General features: G+C 52.2%; 1 protein-coding gene across 2 annotated transcripts in view; it reads right to left on the bottom strand.

Annotated features, from left to right (window-relative positions):
- man2a1 (mannosidase, alpha, class 2A, member 1) overlaps positions 1-17,046 on the bottom strand; it is a 32,372-nt gene extending 15,326 nt beyond the window's left edge. For both annotated transcript variants that reach the window (XM_075456139.1, XM_075456140.1), the window contains exons 1-12: positions 16,819-17,046; positions 14,389-14,531; positions 14,055-14,276; positions 13,812-13,956; positions 13,655-13,742; positions 11,571-11,654; positions 11,278-11,405; positions 11,022-11,195; positions 8,427-8,613; positions 8,159-8,336; positions 7,840-8,030; positions 3,575-3,772 (exon numbers count right to left, since the gene is read on the bottom strand). In XM_075456139.1, coding sequence (XP_075312254.1) covers positions 3,575-3,772; positions 7,840-8,030; positions 8,159-8,336; positions 8,427-8,613; positions 11,022-11,195; positions 11,278-11,405; positions 11,571-11,654; positions 13,655-13,742; positions 13,812-13,956; positions 14,055-14,276; positions 14,389-14,529 — 1,736 coding nt within the window. In that variant the 5' untranslated portion in view covers positions 14,530-14,531; positions 16,819-17,046. The remainder of the gene's footprint in view (positions 1-3,574; positions 3,773-7,839; positions 8,031-8,158; positions 8,337-8,426; positions 8,614-11,021; positions 11,196-11,277; positions 11,406-11,570; positions 11,655-13,654; positions 13,743-13,811; positions 13,957-14,054; positions 14,277-14,388; positions 14,532-16,818) is intronic.
- Between the last annotated feature and the right edge of the window lie 398 nt (positions 17,047-17,444).

Raw genomic sequence — 17,444 nt, 5'->3', positions numbered from 1 at the left:
ATGCTAACATCAATAACTAAAATGGGAGTGAAGGAAAACTAATGTTAGATGCAAAAGCTAAACAGATGGGTGGCTAATGCTAAACGCTAGCAGGCTAAATGAGTCGGTACCTGTAACTGTTGGCTGTGGCGACGCGTCCTTCAACAGAGAGCATGGAGGGGAAAAACGAAGGAAAACAGGCTAATGCTAAAGAGGCTACACAAGTCCTATGCTGATAAGAAGGGTTCTTTTTTTTTTTACAGGAAGATAACAAGAACGAAAACAAAACAGAAAGAACGTCATTACAACATTTACAACAGAAACTCTGTATTTTACTGGAATCATGCTTGCAACACTTGCTAGTTTTATGGCTTCAGACCTTTTAGCTCCATTCATCTCGACATGCTCACACATCGGTTTTCTTAGCTTTTCGCTCCTTCCACATAGCTAACAAACATGTAATACTTACAGGCTGTGTTCGAAACCGCCTACTTCTCCTACTAACTTTAACTTTTTTTAACTTCCCGGATGCATACTAGATTCTCCTAAATGTTGGGTATGCATCATGAGGTTACTACTCATACTCAAACTACCCAAGATGCAACGTAACGTGACGTCGCCGATCGTCATTTCCTGTCAAAACGGCAGTTTCAAGCTAGCTACAACGAGGGTAGGTTCACTTCCTATTTTCAAAACAAAAGCACCAATTGTATGGTAATGGCTTTCCCTATGATAAAAGGCAACGGGTATTTTATTTTGTGAAAATAACAGGAAGTGCGTTACTCACTGCGGCTAGCTTTAGTAGCGCCGAATTCATGGGAACAAAATTGTAAACAGCCGGTATTTTGTCAGGTTTTCAACACGTTGGGGATCTAAACGACTACTTTCTCTCCTGAAAATGTTTCAAATGTTGCTAAAGTTTACAGAGTTTAGAGCTTAAGAGAAATCAGCTTCAGGCCGGCTGATTTCAGCTCAGGCAGGAGCGCAATGCATTGTGGGTAAATGCTCTGCATATTGTCTGATCAATGAGTATGTAGTATGGAAGTATGTAGCATGTAGCATGTAGTATGCAGTATGCAGTATGCAGTATGCAGTATGCAGTATGTAGTGTGCAGTATGTAGTATGCAGTATGTAGTATGTAGTGTGCAGTATGCAGTATGCAGTATCTAGTGTGCAGTATGTAGTATGCAGTATGTAGTATGCAGTATGAAGTATGTAGTGCAGTATGTAGTATGCAGTATGCAGTATGCAGTATGTAGTGTGCAGTATGTAGTATGCAGTATGAAGTATGTAGTGCAGTATGTAGTATGCAGTATGCAGTATGCAGTATGCAGTATGTAGTGTGCAGTATGTAGTATGCAGTATGCAGTATGAAGTATGTAGTGCAGTATGTAGTATGCAGTATGCAGTATGTAGTGTGCAGTATGTAGTATGCAGTATGCAGTATGTAGTATGCAGTATGCAGTATGTAGTGTGCAGTATGTAGTATGTAGTATGTAGTATGTAGTATGCAGTATGCAGTATGTAGTGTGCAGTATGTAGTATGTAGTAGGTGGTTTCGAACACAGCCACAGATAGTTTTAGCCTAGCAAGCCAGACCCGTACAGCAAAAAGCTGTACAGGGGTCTAGTGACGCTGGATAGCAGTGTGGGCGGGATAAACGGCTGTCTGTCAAGTTTAACGCCACGCAATAGGATGGCGCAACAACCAATCAGAGCGATGAAGAAGTTTTACGTAGTCAACGCGACGGAATGTACATCGTGGTTTGTAGTCTATGGCCTGAAAAGCTGATTACTCTTAAGCTATAAACTCTGTAAATATATAACTTTAGCAACATTTGAAACATTTTCAGGTGAGAAAGTAGTCATTTAGACCCCCAATGTGTTGAAAACCTGACAAAATACCGGCTGTTTACAATTTTGTTCCCACGAATTCGGCGCTACTAAAGCTAGCCGCAGTGAGCTAATGCACTTCCGGTTTCCGTTCGGCCCGCCGTCTTCGGTACATCATGCTCGCAATTGACTGGGGATTGCTCTCAGATGTAAGTTTACTTCGTTTCCCTATAAATCTAAAGAGAACTAGCTAATGGAAGGCAATATAGCTGTTATATAAGCCTGTTCGCCGGGCGCAGCCATTGTTTACCTCTCTCTGGGACTACACACTGAAACGTCGCACCTCTGTCGTCACTAGGTAGCCCCGCCTCTGACCCCGCTCCTCACGATTTGATTGGCTCGATTAAATTTTGATTTGGAACCTCGCAAAACGACCACAAGTGACTAGACTGGCCCCGGAGCAAATTCCATTTGCGGCCGCTAGGGGCGTCTAGATTTCTAGGCTAAGATAGTTTAGCTTCCGCCCTAAAACGATCCACATATGCTCTCTGATTTATGCAAACGTGCTAATTCCAATGTTCTGATAAAAGTTTATAACTTTTAAATTAAGTATTTTAAGGTAAGTTTGAGTGGAAAATTCAACGTTAAGCCCAACAGACTCACGACTGAATCAAACTGAAGAATTCATGTTGGTTTCTTTAGCTCAGCTAACTTTTATAGATTGGCGTTACATACGGAACACAATTATCATAAACTGGATTATAATTGGTTTAATACTGACACAATGAATTGGACAGGATTTTGATTTGAATGCCCTGGATAAGAGTTAAATAAGGGATAAGATAAGAGGAAAATTCTCCTCCACGGCTCATAAAAGCCGTAATTAATTAAAAAAGAGAGCAGTCAATCTTTTTAAATGTGTCATTACAGCATCGTAATAGTTATTTATTATTAGTATTATTAGTTATACCAGCAGAAAAAGATCACAGTCGGTGTAGCACTGCGTAAAATCGGAGGTTTTGGTCATAGGAAAAAAATAAATCCTCCAACTAGTTTTGTAAAATGAGTAATTAATGCTTTTAGGTTTAAAACTAGCATCACGAGCACACAGACATTAGCTCACTAGCATGACATGGCTGTTTAAACTGTGTATTAGTGAACATACGGTACACTGGAAAAAATGCCCCTCCAAAAATAAGTAAGAAAAACCACAAATAAAAGATGTTTTTGGTTGAAATGAGCAAAAACTCTTGAAAATTTCTTGAAATAAAATGTGATATTTGGGACTTTAGAGTTAAAAGTGATCTTGAAATTAGCTTAAAAACCTCTTCAAATGTAAAAAAAAAGTTTGTTTCATGTGAAATATCACTCAAAACTATTTGTTTTCAAGACTTTCACTTAACAAGATATTCCAGATGTATTGTATTAAAACACGTCCCTATATCTGGCTGAACTGGTACTTGTTAGGCAGTTGTGTCTGATATTAAGTGTAATGAGATACTCAATGAGACAAATATACTTGGTAAGATTTAGATTTTTTCCAGTGTAGGTGAAAAAAAAAAAGATTTAAAAATAATCAAATTATAATTATAAAATTCAAATTAATTAAAATTATTAATAATTTAATAATATTTAATAATAATTCAAATTAATTAAAATAATTAAATAAAAAATGTTTTTAAAATGATTGAAATGTCTTGAAATGAACTTCCTGTTAGAGTGCGTGCGTCTCCATAACAACCAGCTAACAGGAAGTGGTCACCTGGTGCCGTAGTCAACCACCACCGGATCGCGGGCGGTGCCGGTCACGGCGTCGTGGTGCTGAAACAGGGCTAAGCTCCGCCTCCCCGTCGTCAGACGCTGGAAGTGTTCCCGCGCCGGAAAACCTGCAGCCAGGCCACCGTCACCATGGAAACGACGCATTTCAGCTAGAGTGAGGCTGAACAGGATTTCAGCCGCCCTGCAGGAGAGAAACGAGGTCAGCGCCTGCGGATACACAGGTATGAACGCTACGGCGAGCGCAGACTCACCTGAGCGCAGCCTCACCTGAGCGCAGCCTCACCTGAGCGCAGCCTCACCTGAGCCTCACCTGAGCCTCACCTGAGCGCAGCCTCACCTGAGCGCGGCCTCACCTGAGCCTTACCTGAGCCTCACCTGAGCCTCACCTGAGTGCGGCCTCACCTGAGCCTCACCTGAGCGCAGCCTCACCTGAGCCTCACCTGAGCGCGGCCTCACCTGAGCCTTACCTGAGCGCAGCCTCACCTGAGCGCAGCCTCACCTGAGCCTCACCTGAGCCTTACCTGAGCGCAGCCTCACCTGAGCCTCACCTGAGCCTTACCTGAGCGCAGCCTCACCTGAGCCTCACCTGAGCCTCACCTGAGCCTTACCTGAGCGCAGCCTCACCTGAGCCTCACCTGAGCCTCACCTGAGCGCGGCCTCACCTGAGCCTCACCTGAGCCTCACCTGAGCCTCACCTGAGCCCAGCCTCACCTGAGCCTTACCTGAGCGCAGCCTCACCTGAGCCTCACCTGAGCCTTACCTGAGCGCAGCCTCACCTGAGCCTCACCTGAGCCTTACCTGAGCGCAGCCTCACCTGAGCCTCACCTGAGCCTCACCTGAGCGCGGCCTCACCTGAGCCTCACCTGAGCGCAACCTCAACTGAGCCTCACCTGAGCGCGGCCTCACCTGAGCCTCACCTGAGCGCGGCCTCACCTGAGCCTCACCTGAGCGCGGCCTCACCTGAGCCTCACCTGAGCGCGGCCTCACCTGAGCCTCACCTGAGCGCGCCTCACCTGAGCCTCACCTGAGCCTCAACTGAGCGCAGCCTCACCTGAGCCTCACCTGAGCGCAGCCTCACCTGAGCCTCACCTGAGCGCAGCCTCACCTGAGCCTCACCTGAGCGCAGCCTCACCTGAGCCTCACCTGAGCGCAGCCTCACCTGAGCCTCACCTGAGCGCAGCCTCACCTGAGTGCGGCCTCACCTGAGTGCGGCCTCACCTGAGCGCAGCCTCACCTGAGCGCAGCCTCACCTGAGCCTCACCTGAGCCTCACCTGAGCGCAGCCTCACCTGAGCCTCACCTGAGCGCGCCTCACCTGAGCGCGCCTCACCTGAGCGCGCCTCACCTGAGCGCGCCTCACCTGAGCGCGCCTCACCTGAGCGCGGCCTCACCTGAGCCTCACCTGAGCGCGGCCTCACCTGAGCGCGGCCTCACCTGAGCGCGGCCTCACCTGAGCGCGGCCTCACCTGAGCGCGGCCTCACCTGAGCGCAGCCTCACCTGAGCCTCACCTGAGCCTGGCCTCACCTGAGCCTCACCTGAGCGCGGCCTCACCTGAGCCTCACCTGAGCGCGGCCTCACCTGAGCGCAGCCTCACCTGAGCCTCACCTGAGCCTCACCTGAGCCTCACCTGAGCCTCACCTGAGCGCAGCCTCACCTGAGCCTCACCTGAGCCTCACCTGAGCCTCACCTGAGCGCGGCCTCACCTGAGCCTCACCTGAGCGCGGCCTCACCTGAGCCTCACCTGAGCGCGGCCTCACCTGAGCGCAGCCTCACCTGAGCGCAGCCTCACCTGAGCCCAGCCTCACCTGAGCGCAGCCTCACCTGAGCCCAGCCTCACCTGAGCCCAGCCTCACCTGAGCGCAGCCTCACCTGAGCGCAGCCTCACCTGAGCCCAGCCTCACCTGAGCGCAGCCTCACCTGAGCGCAGCCTCACCTGAGCCTCACCTGAGCCCAGCCTCACCTGAGCCTCACCTGAGCACAGCCTCACCTGAGCCTCACCTGAGCGCAGCCTCACCTGAGCGCAGCCTTACCTGAGCGCGCCTCACCTGAGCCTCACCTGAGTGCAGCCTCACCTGAGCCCAGCCTCACCTGAGTCTCACCTGAGCGCAGCCTTACCTGAGCGCGCCTCACCTGAGCACGGCCTCACCTGAGCACAGCCTCACCTGAGCCTCACCTGAGCCTCACCTGAACGCAGCCTCACCTGAGCCCAGCCTCACCTGAGCACGGCCTCACCTGAGCACAGCCTCACCTGAGCCTCACCTGAACGCAGCCTCACCTGAGCTTCACCTGAGCCCAGCCTCACCTGAGCCCAGCCTCACCTGAGCTTCACCTGAGCCCAGCCTCACCTGAGCTTCACCTGAGCCCAGCCTCACCTGAGCCTCACCTGAGCCTTACCTGAGCGCAGCCTCACCTGAGCGCAGCCTCACCTGAGCCTCACCTGAGCCTCACCTGAGCCCAGCCTCACCTGAGCCTTACCTGAGCGCGGCCTCACCTGAGCCTCACCTGAGCGCAGCCTCACCTGAGCCTCACCTGAGCCTCACCTGAGCCCAGCCTCACCTGAGCCTTACCTGAGCGCAGCCTCACCTGAGCCTCACCTGAGCCTCACCTGAGCGCGGCCTCACCTGAGCCTCACCTGAGCCTCACCTGAGCCTCACCTGAGCGCGGCCTCACCTGAGCGCGGCCTCACCTGAGCCTCACCTGAGCGCAACCTCAACTGAGCCTCACCTGAGCGCGGCCTCACCTGAGCCTCACCTGAGCGCGGCCTCACCTGAGCCTCACCTGAGCGCGGCCTCACCTGAGCCTCACCTGAGCGCAGTCTCACCTGAGCCTCACCTGAGCGCGCCTCACCTGAGCCTCACCTGAGCCTCAACTGAGCACAGCCTCACCTGAGCCTCACCTGAGCGCAGCCTCACCTGAGCCTCACCTGAGCCTCACCTGAGCGCAGCCTCACCTGAGCCTCACCTGAGCGCAGCCTCACCTGAGCCTCACCTGAGCGCAGCCTCACCTGAGCCTCACCTGAGCCTCACCTGTGTGCGGCCTCACCTGAGTGCGGCCTCACCTGAGTGCGGCCTCACCTGAGCCTCACCTGGCCTCACCTGAGCGCGCCTCACCTGAGCCTCACCTGAGCGCGGCCTCACCTGAGCGCGGCCTCACCTGAGCGCGGCCTCACCTGAGCGCGGCCTCACCTGAGCCTCACCTGAGGGCGGCCTCACCTGAGCGCGGCCTCACCTGAGCGCGGCCTCACCTGAGCGCAGCCTCACCTGAGCCTCACCTGAGCCTGGCCTCACCTGAGCCTGGCCTCACCTGAGCCCAGCCTCACCTGAGCGCAGCCTCACCTGAGCCTCACCTGAGCGCAGCCTCACCTGAGCCCAGCCTCACCTGAGCGCAGCCTCACCTGAGCCTCACCTGAGCCCAGCCTCACCTGAGCCTCACCTGAGCACAGCCTCACCTGAGCCTCACCTGAGCCTCACCTGAGCGCAGCCTCACCTGAGCCCAGCCTCACCTGAGCCCAGCCTTACCTGAGCGCGCCTCACCTGAGCCTCACCTGAGTGCAGCCTCACCTGAGCCCAGCCTCACCTGAGTCTCACCTGAGCGCAGCCTTACCTGAGCGCGCCTCACCTGAGCACGGCCTCACCTGAGCACAGCCTCACCTGAGCCTCACCTGAGCCTCACCTGAACGCAGCCTCACCTGAGCCCAGCCTCACCTGAGCACGGCCTCACCTGAGCCCAGCCTCACCTGAGCACGGCCTCACCTGAGCCCAGCCTCACCTGAGCCTCACCTGAACGCAGCCTCACCTGAGCCCAGCCTCACCTGAGCTTCACCTGAGCCCAGCCTCACCTGAGCTTCACCTGAGCCCAGCCTCACCTGAGCTTCACCTGAGCCCAGCCTCACCTGAGCCTCACCTGAGCCTCACCTGAGCGCAGCCTCACCTGAGCGCGGCCTCACCTGAGCGCGGCCTCACCTGAGCCCAGCCTCACCTGAGCGCAGCCTCACCTGAGCGCGGCCTCACCTGAGCGCGGCCTCACCTGAGCCTCAGCCTCACCTGAGCGCAGCCTCACCTGAGCGCAGCCTCACCTGAGCCTCACCTGAGCACAGCCTCACCTGAGCCTCACCTGAGCCTCACCTGAGCCTCACCTGAGCCTCACCTGAGCCTCACCTGAGCGCAGCCTCACCTGAGCCTCACCTGAGCCCGGCCTCACCTGAGCGCGGCCTCACCTGAGCGCGACCTCACCTGAGCGCGGCCTCACCTGAGCGTGGACTCCAGCGTCCTGTCGAGCCGCTTGTAGAACGGTCGGGACGTGAAGTATCCACTCCAGTAGTGATCGTCTCGGTCGGCGTACGTGAAGAAGTCTCCACGCAGCGTCGGCAGCGTAGTTTCCGACGTGCTGAGCCGCCGATGAAGAGCGCCGAAGTAATCGGACAGGGTCCCGAAACGCGCCTGAAAACAGACCAAATGAGTTGGACACCCCGGTTCTAAACGGTTCTGGTTTCCTGTCCAGTATTTCCTGCTTGTGATCACATGGTCTCATCAAGCCCCGCCCCCTCCCAGGTGTCCCAGGAGCTCACCTTGATGTGGAGCTCCGGGTGCTGGTCGAAGTAGTCGAACAGCTTCTGGTAGTTGCTGAACTGAGCGTCCCACTCGCTGGACTCCACGAAGCGAAAGTCGTCGCCAAGGGGAACGAGGAGAACCGGAGAGCGGAAGAGGCGGGACTTCTGCCGGTACTGATCCAACAGCAGCAGAGCTCTGAGGGGACCCCAGAGTGATCGGTACCAGATCCGTCAGCCTTACAGTCATGGTCAGAGAGCAACTCTTTGGCCCCGCCCCCCCACTCACCTCTCCTGGACGTTCTGCTCTGTGATTGGCTGCGGTGGGATCCTCCATGGACAGAAGACACGCCTCCCCGGCAGCCGGTGAAAGTCGAACTGACAGCAGACGGCCGGGTTCGGGCCGCACGTGTGCGGCACATCGTAGCTGTAGAACGGCATCATGTGACACGTGATGTCGCTGCGGGAGGAGGAGTCTGAGACACAGGAAGTGGGCGGAGTCAGTCAGGAAGGTGAAGCGGTTTCTTCACCAGAAGCGTTTCCACTCATTCCTCCGACTTCGGCCTGAACTCCTCACGGTTTTCAGCTGATCTCAGAGTAGTTCGGCTGATTAGGCTCAGAAACGTGTTCCATGTTTCCCTAACAATAAACGGGAACCCAAACCCTAACCGGGAACCCTAACCCTTACCGGGAACCCTAACCAGGAACCCTAACCCAACCCTAACCCTTACCGGGAACCCGAACCCAACCCTAACCCTAACCTGGAACCCTAACCCAATCCTACCCTAACCGGGAACCCTAACCCTTACCGGGAACCCTAACCCTAACCCAACCCTAACCCTTACCGGGAACCCGAACCCAACCCTAACCCAATCCTACCCTAACTGGGAACCCTAACTGAGAACCCTAACCCAACCCTAACCCTAACCGGGAACCCTAACCGGGAACCCTAACCCAATCCTAACCCTAACCCAACCCTAACCCTAACCGGGAACCCTAACCCAATCCTACCCTAACTGGGAACCCTAACTGAGAACCCTAACCCTTACCGGGAACCCTAACCCAACCCTAACCCTTACCGGGAACCCTAACCCAACCCTAACCCTAACCGGGAACCCTAACCCAATCCTACCATAACTGGGAACCCTAACTGAGAACCCTAACTGAGAACCCTAACCGGGAACCCTAACCGAGAACCCTAATCCAACCCTAACCCTTACCGGGAACCCTAACCCAACCCTAACCCTAACCGGGAACCCTAACCCAATTCTACCCTAACTGGGAACCCTAACTGAGAACCCTAACCCAACCCTAACCCTAACCCTTACCGGGAACCCTAACCCAACCCTAACCCTAACCCTCTCCTAATTTGGACTTTTACTAAACCTGACCCTGACCTGAACCCTGACCCTAACCACTCGGGGTACGAGCCCTAAACCTAACCCCCCTAACCCTAACCACACTTAACTATAGGCCTCACCTAGTCCCAAACCCTAACCCTAACCACTCGGGGTACGAGCCCTAAACCTAACCCCCCTAACCCTAACCACACTTAACTATAGGCCTCACCTAGTCCCAAACTCTAACCCTAACCACTCGGGGGATATGCTCCAACCCTAACCCCCTCAACCCTAACCACACTTAACTATAAGCCTCACCTAGTCCCAAACCCTAACCCTAACCACTCGGGGGATAAGCCCTAACCCCAACCCCCTCAACCCTAACCACACCCACTATAAGCCTTACCCAGTCTCAAACCCTAACCCTAACCATTCGGGGAACTAGCCCTAACCCCAAAACTGAGCCCTAAACCCAACCGTGTTACTCTACAAACCCTATCTTGATTAAATTCTAACCCTAACCAGAATACAACCCTATCTACATCCAATCTGACCCTAAATTTAACCCTAACCACAATTAACCCTAATCCAAACAGGATTTTAACTTTAAACCCACAAGGGACACAAAAATGGAGGTATGAGAGTCTGACTTTTCTATTTTGGAGCACTTTTGAAACCCATATGATTTACACATCATTTATTTTGTTCTTTATTTTCATTTTCCTTTTTTGTTGGACGCTGGGGGAGAAGGGACCCATGATCCGGGCCAGAGACGGACTGTGCACCAAAATTCTGTCGCCTTCGGCGACAGAATTTCTAAATTTTTATAATTCCAACCCTAACCCTTACCGGGAACCCGAACCCAACCCTAACCCAATCCTACCCTAACTGGGAACCCTAACTGAGAACCCTAACCCAACCCTAACCCTAACCGGGAACCCTAACCGGGAACCCTAACCCAATCCTAACCCTAACCCAACCCTAACCCTAACCGGGAACCCTAACCCAATCCTACCCTAACTGGGAACCCTAACTGAGAACCCTAACCCTTACCGGGAACCCTAACCCAACCCTAACCCTTACCGGGAACCCTAACCCAACCCTAACCCTAACCGGGAACCCTAACCCAATCCTACCATAACTGGGAACCCTAACTGAGAACCCTAACTGAGAACCCTAACCGGGAACCCTAACCGAGAACCCTAATCCAACCCTAACCCTTACCGGGAACCCTAACCCAACCCTAACCCTAACCGGGAACCCTAACCCAATTCTACCCTAACTGGGAACCCTAACTGAGAACCCTAACCCAACCCTAACCCTAACCCTTACCGGGAACCCTAACCCAACCCTAATCCTAACCGGGAACCCTAACCCAATCCTACCCTAACTGGGAACCCTAACCCAATCCTACCATAACTGGGAACCCTAACTGAGAACCCTAACTGAGAACCCTAACCGAGAACCCTAACAGGAGTTCGGCTGATTATGCTCAGAACGTGTTCCATGTTTCCTCTGAACCTGGGGGTAATAAAACTTCTCACCCCAGCTCTGTCGCCACTGAAACTCCAGCGTCTGTTGCTGGGCGAAGTGCTTCTTCACAGCGTAGTGAACCCTCTGGATGACCATGTTGCTAAGCCCCGCCCCCTTCAGCAGGTAGGTCATGGAGGGGGAGTGGCCGAATGGGTCCACGGCCCAGCCGCTACTCGGGGTCACGCCTGTGAACAGAGAGGCGGCGTTAGAGACGGCGGCGTTAGAGACGGCGGCGGGCTCGAAGGAGACGGAACCGTCGACACTCACCCAGGTGGGTCTGCATCCACTGGTGGCCCTCCATCAGCTGGTCCAGCATAGCGAAGTAATGCGAGTTAGCCTCGTCCGCCATCACCCAGCCGCCCGTCACCAACTCCAGCTGCCCCGCCTCCAACAGGCTGACCAATCAGAGAGCGGCACCAGAGACAGGAAAACAGTTTCTGATCAAATTAGGTCAAAAAACTTTACACGTCTTTACACTGCATCAGGTCCATTTAACTGTCCAGATGTTTTTCCAGATGTTTCAGAGCTGCAGAACAGAGGAAATAAATCAGGAAGGTTACCGTTTGACCATTGCTCTCTTCTGCTCGTCGATGTCGTTCCACCATTTGGAGAAAAAGCTGATTTCAGCCCAAATCATCTTCCTCCTGCGGAGCAGAAACACGGATCAATAAGTCTGACACCCTAACCCTCACCGTGAACCCCAACCCTCACCGGGAACCCAAACCCTCACCAGGAACCATGACCCTAACCCTAACCCTAATAAGTCTGACAGCGGAACCCTAACTCTAACCGTGAATCCTACCCTCACTGGGAACCCTAACCCTAACCGGGAACCCCAACCCTAACCGGGAACCCCAACCCTAACCTGGAACCATGACCCTAACCCTAACCCTAATAAGTCTGACAGTGGAACCCTAACTCTAACCGGGAACCCTACCCTCACCGGGAACCCCTACCCTCACCGGGAACCCCAACCCTAACCGGGAACCCCAACCCTAACCGGGAACCCCAACCCTAACCGGGAACCCAAACCCTCACCAGGAACCATGACCCTAACCCTAACCCTAATAAGTCTGACAGCGGAACCCTAACTCTAACCGTGAATCCTACCCTCACTGGGAACCCTAACCCTAACCGGGAACCCCAACCCTAACCGGGAACCCCAACCCTAACCTGGAACCATGACCCTAACCCTAACCCTAATAAGTCTGACAGCGGAACCCTAACTCTAACCGGGAACCCTACCCTCACCGGGAACCCCAACCGGGAACCCCAACCCTCACCGGGAACCCCAACCCTAACCGGGAACCCCAACCCTCACCGGGAACCCCAACCCTCACCAGGAACCACGACCCTAACCCTAATAAGTCTGACTGCGGAACCCTAACTCTAACCGTGAACCCTAACCCAAACCACAAACTGACCTGGAAACAGTTCAAAGTCCTTCAGATATTCAACATCTGACCTGCTTGTGTTCATGTTTTATAGGTTTTAACAGGAAGTAGCTGCAGACAGGAAGTAGCTGGAGACAGGAAGTGCTTGCAGACAGGTAGTGCTTGCAGACAGGTAGTGCCTGCAGACAGGTAGTGCCTGCAGACAGGAAGTAGCTGCAGACAGGAAGTAGCTGCAAACAGGAAGTAGCTGAAGACAGGAAGTAGCCGTAGAGAGGAAGTAGTTGTAGACAGGAAGTGCCTGCAGACAGGAAGTGCCTGCAGACAGGAAGTGCCTGCAGACAGGAAGTATTTGCAGACAGGAAGTGGATGCAGACAGGAAGTGGATGCAGACAGGAAGTGGATGTAGACAGGAAGTAGGTGTAAACAGGAAGTGGCTGTAGAGAGGAATTATCTGCAGACAGGAAGTATCTGCAGACAGGAAGTATCTGCAGACAGGAAGTGGCTGCAGACAGGAAGTAGCTGCAGACAGGAAGTGACTGCAGACAGGAAGTGGCTGCAGACAGGAAGTAGCTGCAGACAGGAAGTAGGTGTAAACAGGAAGTATCTGCAGACAGGAAGTGGCTGCAGACAGGAAGTATCTGCAGACATGAAGTGGCTGCAGACAGGAAGTGGCTGCAGACAGGAAGTGCCTGCAGACAGGAAGTATCTGTAGACAGGAAGTAGGTGTAAACAGGAAGTGGCTGCAGACAGGAAGTATCTGCAGACAGGAAGTATCTGCAGACAGGAAGTAGCTGCAGACAGGAAGTGACTGCAGACAGGAAGTGGCTGCAGACAGGAAGTGGCTGCAGACAGGAAGTGGCTGCAGACAGGAAATAGGTGTAAACAGGAAGTGGCTGCAGACAGGAAGTATCTGCAGACAGGAAGTGGCTGCAGACAGGAAGTAGCTGCAGAAAGGAAGTGGCTGCAGACAGGAAGTAGCTGCAAAAAGGAAGTGGCTGCAGACAGGAAGTGGCTGCAGACAGGAAGTAGCTGCAGACAGGAAGTGACTGCAGACAGGAAGTGGCTGCAGAAAGGAAGTGGCTGCAGACAGGAAGTGGCTGCAGACAGGAAATAGGTGTAAACAGGAAGTGTCTGCAGACAGGAAGTATCTGCAGACAGGAAGTAGCTGCAGAAAGGAAGTGGCTGCAGACAGGAAGTGGCTGCAGACAGGAAGTGGCTGCAGACAGGAAGTGGCTGCAGACAGGAAGTACCTGCTGTCCTCGCCCAGCTTCACCAGCATGTTGTCCAGGATGTGTCGTGTCTGGTCCTGGTAGTACCTGTCAAACGTCTTCAGCCAGCCTGAAATGAGCATCTGTGTCAGTTCGGCCGCACACACACACCTGAGCATGTGACCCGATTCTCACCCACCGGGGTCGTTGTGCGAGTGTGGAACCAGGAAGAGCTCCAGTGGCTGCTCCGCCCACTCGTCGCCATGGTAACTGATCTCAAAGCCCTGCTTCCACGCGCCGCCGTCAGGGTTATCGAAGCGCAGCAGGTCGTAAACATCCAGCAGCTGAGAAACAAACCTTTAAACCTCAGAAACATCATTCAGAGGGTAAACAGCTCACAGGAAGCCGGACCTTCACCATCCGTCATATAAATCAAGTTAACCTGCACTCCGTCAGCGCCGTCCTTCATCTCTTCAGCCAATCGGCAGCCAGGAGCCGCCTCCGCTCTGCGGTGGGCGGAGTCTGAGGTGTCATTGGCCCCGCCCCCTCCTGTTTCCAGTGATTTGTGCTGAAACAGGGCATCGCGCAGCTCTGCCACCAGGCGGTTGTTGTTTTTGAGGATGAGCTCCAACCTGTCAATCTTCTCCTGGAGGCGGGACAAATCCTGAAGAGACGTTTGATTGGTTTAATAATGTCAGATTTTGTCTTTCATAACCGGCACTTTTACTGTGAAAGATCCTGAAACAGGAAGCGCTTGTTTCCTGTTTGTGACCTACTTCGTCCACCTGTCCAAAAGGCGTGTCCCCGCGGCCCCGAGGCTCCGCCCCCTGCATCAGATCCAGCATGCGGTAGAGTGACATCAGGGCGAAGCAGAAGACTCCGCCCACCAGCACCGCCAGCACCCGCCCCCTCTTCATCGCTGAAAAAACACAGACACGTGATGTCAGACCTGATGCCGGCCTCTGATTGGACAATCTGTGATCACATGATCAGCCTGAGCTCTGTAACAGGTCCAGTTTCTTTACCTGCAGAACCAAACGTTCTGGGACTCAGACCAGATGCAAATGTATCAAACGGGCATTAAGAACTTAATTAAGAACCCAAAAACGGGCATTAAGAACACCGCGGTCATGTGATCATCAGGAGCGTTTACCAGACAAACCGGATCCGTGTGCCCGGTCCAACGGCGCATTCAGAACCGATGTGAGCGGTAAAAAGAAGGACGAAATGGTTCAGGGTTTATTTAACCGGTTTGTTGTTAAAGGGATATGCCACCCCCAGACCAAATTAAGTGTATAACCGCATTCCCGAGACATAAATAAGTGTGTGGGAGCGTTTTCCTGGGAATCCACGCATTGTCCGAATCTCACAGCACTGACCACTGCTTGGTTGCGCGTAATACATACATGGTAGCGTCGCCAGCGTCACCAATCAAAATATTTCGCCCAACGTGAATTAATTTACTTGATTTACCTTCTAATTACTGTGTGAGTGGTGTACTTTCACATCGAGTGCAAATGACTGTGAATCAACACGGAAGGCTTGCTTTGCTCATGTCGGTTTGGGAACTACTTTCCGGTGCGGAAAACACAGCCGAAGCACACTCCCTGCTACGTCTATGGGAATCCCCCCACCCCCCCCGACTTCCTCAAACAAACCAGCGTGAAGTAGCCAGGGACAACCCAGAAAACCGAGTGGTTGTTTATACAATAGTTATAATGGAGTTCGAAGATTACATTGAGGATTACACAGACGAAGATGATGACATGGACTATCGGAGTCCCAGACCCTACCTGTACGAACCAGTCTACACAGAAGAGGAGCTGCGAACTTTGGACCAGAGAACACTGGACGTTCCGATTACTCCAGGTGATTCTGACGAGCGAAGGAGAGCAGATACTAACTGGTGGTGTGAATGTGGAAGTTGCCTTCCAATGGCCACTGAAATTGAGAGTTTGTGCTGTGTCGAGTGGGGCAAAGTACTATCATCGATGGTGAGCAGCAATACCGAAGAGGAAAGTGACCGCGTTTGTGTGACAACCACTGAGGATTTCACGGCAATGAAATCAAACAACTACCGTAGTAACCACACTGATTCAAACCACACCAATACTCTGGCTAACTAGCCACGGCTGTCTACGTCATTGGGACCGCCCCCCCTGGCTACTTCACGCTGGTTTCTTTGAGGAAGTCGGGGGGGGGGGATTCCCAATGACGTAGTGGGGAGTGTGCTTCGGCTGTGTTTTCCGCACTGGAAACTAGTTCCAAAGCGGACATGAGCAAACCAAGCCTTCGGTGTTGATTTACAGTCATTTGCACTCGATGTGAAAGTACACCACTCACACAGTAATTAGAAGGTAAATCAAGTAAATTAATTCACGTTGGGCGAAATATTTTGATTGGCGACGCAAGCATGTATGTATTACGCGCAACCAAGCAGTGGTCAGTGCTGTGAGATTCGGACAATGCCTGGGTCGCCAGGAAAACGCTCCCACACACTTATTTATGTCTCGGGAATGTGGTTATACACTTAATTTGGTCTGGGGGTGGCATATCCCTTTAAACCGGTTTAACCGTTTTTTTGTTTAACCGGTTTTACCTATTTACCCCTCTTCAAATCAAAACTCAAAACCCATCTGTTTCAAGCTGCATTCTCCCTCTAGCCTCTTTTTTAACTTGTATTATTTTATTTATTGTGTTTTTAATGTGTTGTAAAGTGTCCTTGAGCGTTGGAAAGGCGCTTTTTTTTAAATTAAATGTATTATTATTATTATTATTAACCAGTTTTTTGTTTAACTGTTTTCTTGTTTAACCGCTTTGCTGCAGCTGGATCTGCAGCAGCTGGTTACTGAAACATGAAGTTAGGACAGAATGAACTGAAGGATCTGCTGACAGTGAACATCTGGAGTCTCAGGTTCACATCACAGCTGCTCCTGGTGCAGTTTTCCTCCTCTGACTTTGATGTTTGTCAGGAGGTCATTTTCTGTTCTGTCAGAGTTCTTCTTCTCCGGCAGAATAAGCGCAGACTGACTGTAGCCCACCTGTCACACCTGCGGGGGGGGCTCCTCCCCCAGGTGTTAGTGCACCTGTTCTGTAAAGGTCTCCGAACTTTAAAGCTCCAGAATAAACCACCATAAACCGAACCGGGCTCGTTGGAACCGGATCGGAGCCGCCGCGGGTTTAACGGCCGCCAGTTCAAACTTTACCTGATAAACTTTAGTCCTCTTCTTCCTCACTTCCGGGTTGGATTTGAAACAGAAGCGGGTCTCGTGCTCCGCTTCCACCCGCGCGGTGAAAAACCCGTGACGTCAGCCCTGCGGGAAAACGGAAAAAGAACCGACAGAAGAAGAAAAAAGAAGTTTTAAATCTTCTTTACGCTCAACATCACGAACTGTCGCAGCAGCCGCCGCGCCTGCGCACAACGCTTTATTTTGCTTCCGGTTTGGTTCGGCCGAGTCAGCATTGTGGTGACGTCACTTCCTTTTTTGTCAACACGTTTTTTTTTAGTTTATCGGTTTTTATTTATTAATTTAATTTGCTTTGCAAAGAAAAAAAGAACAAATTTATAAATTATCCGGTGGAACCCTAACCCAAAGAACAGAATCTAAAGTTTTCTGAAATATGTTTAACCATGTGTTTAACTGCTCACTACCTATAATATGTCTGTGTGTTTAACTGCTCACTACCTATAATATGTCTGTGTTTAACTGCTCACTACCTATAATATGTCTATGTGTTTAACTGCTCACTACCTATAATATGTCTGTGTGTTTAACTGCTCACTACCTATAATATGTCTGTGTTTAACTGCTCACTACCTATAATATGTCTA

Source organism: Odontesthes bonariensis, chromosome 22 (assembly GCF_027942865.1).
Source record: "Odontesthes bonariensis isolate fOdoBon6 chromosome 22, fOdoBon6.hap1, whole genome shotgun sequence".
Classification (NCBI taxonomy): domain Eukaryota; kingdom Metazoa; phylum Chordata; class Actinopteri; order Atheriniformes; family Atherinopsidae; genus Odontesthes; species Odontesthes bonariensis.
Note: the sequence above shows the minus strand (reverse complement) of the source record. Positions and strands in the feature narration are given on the sequence as shown.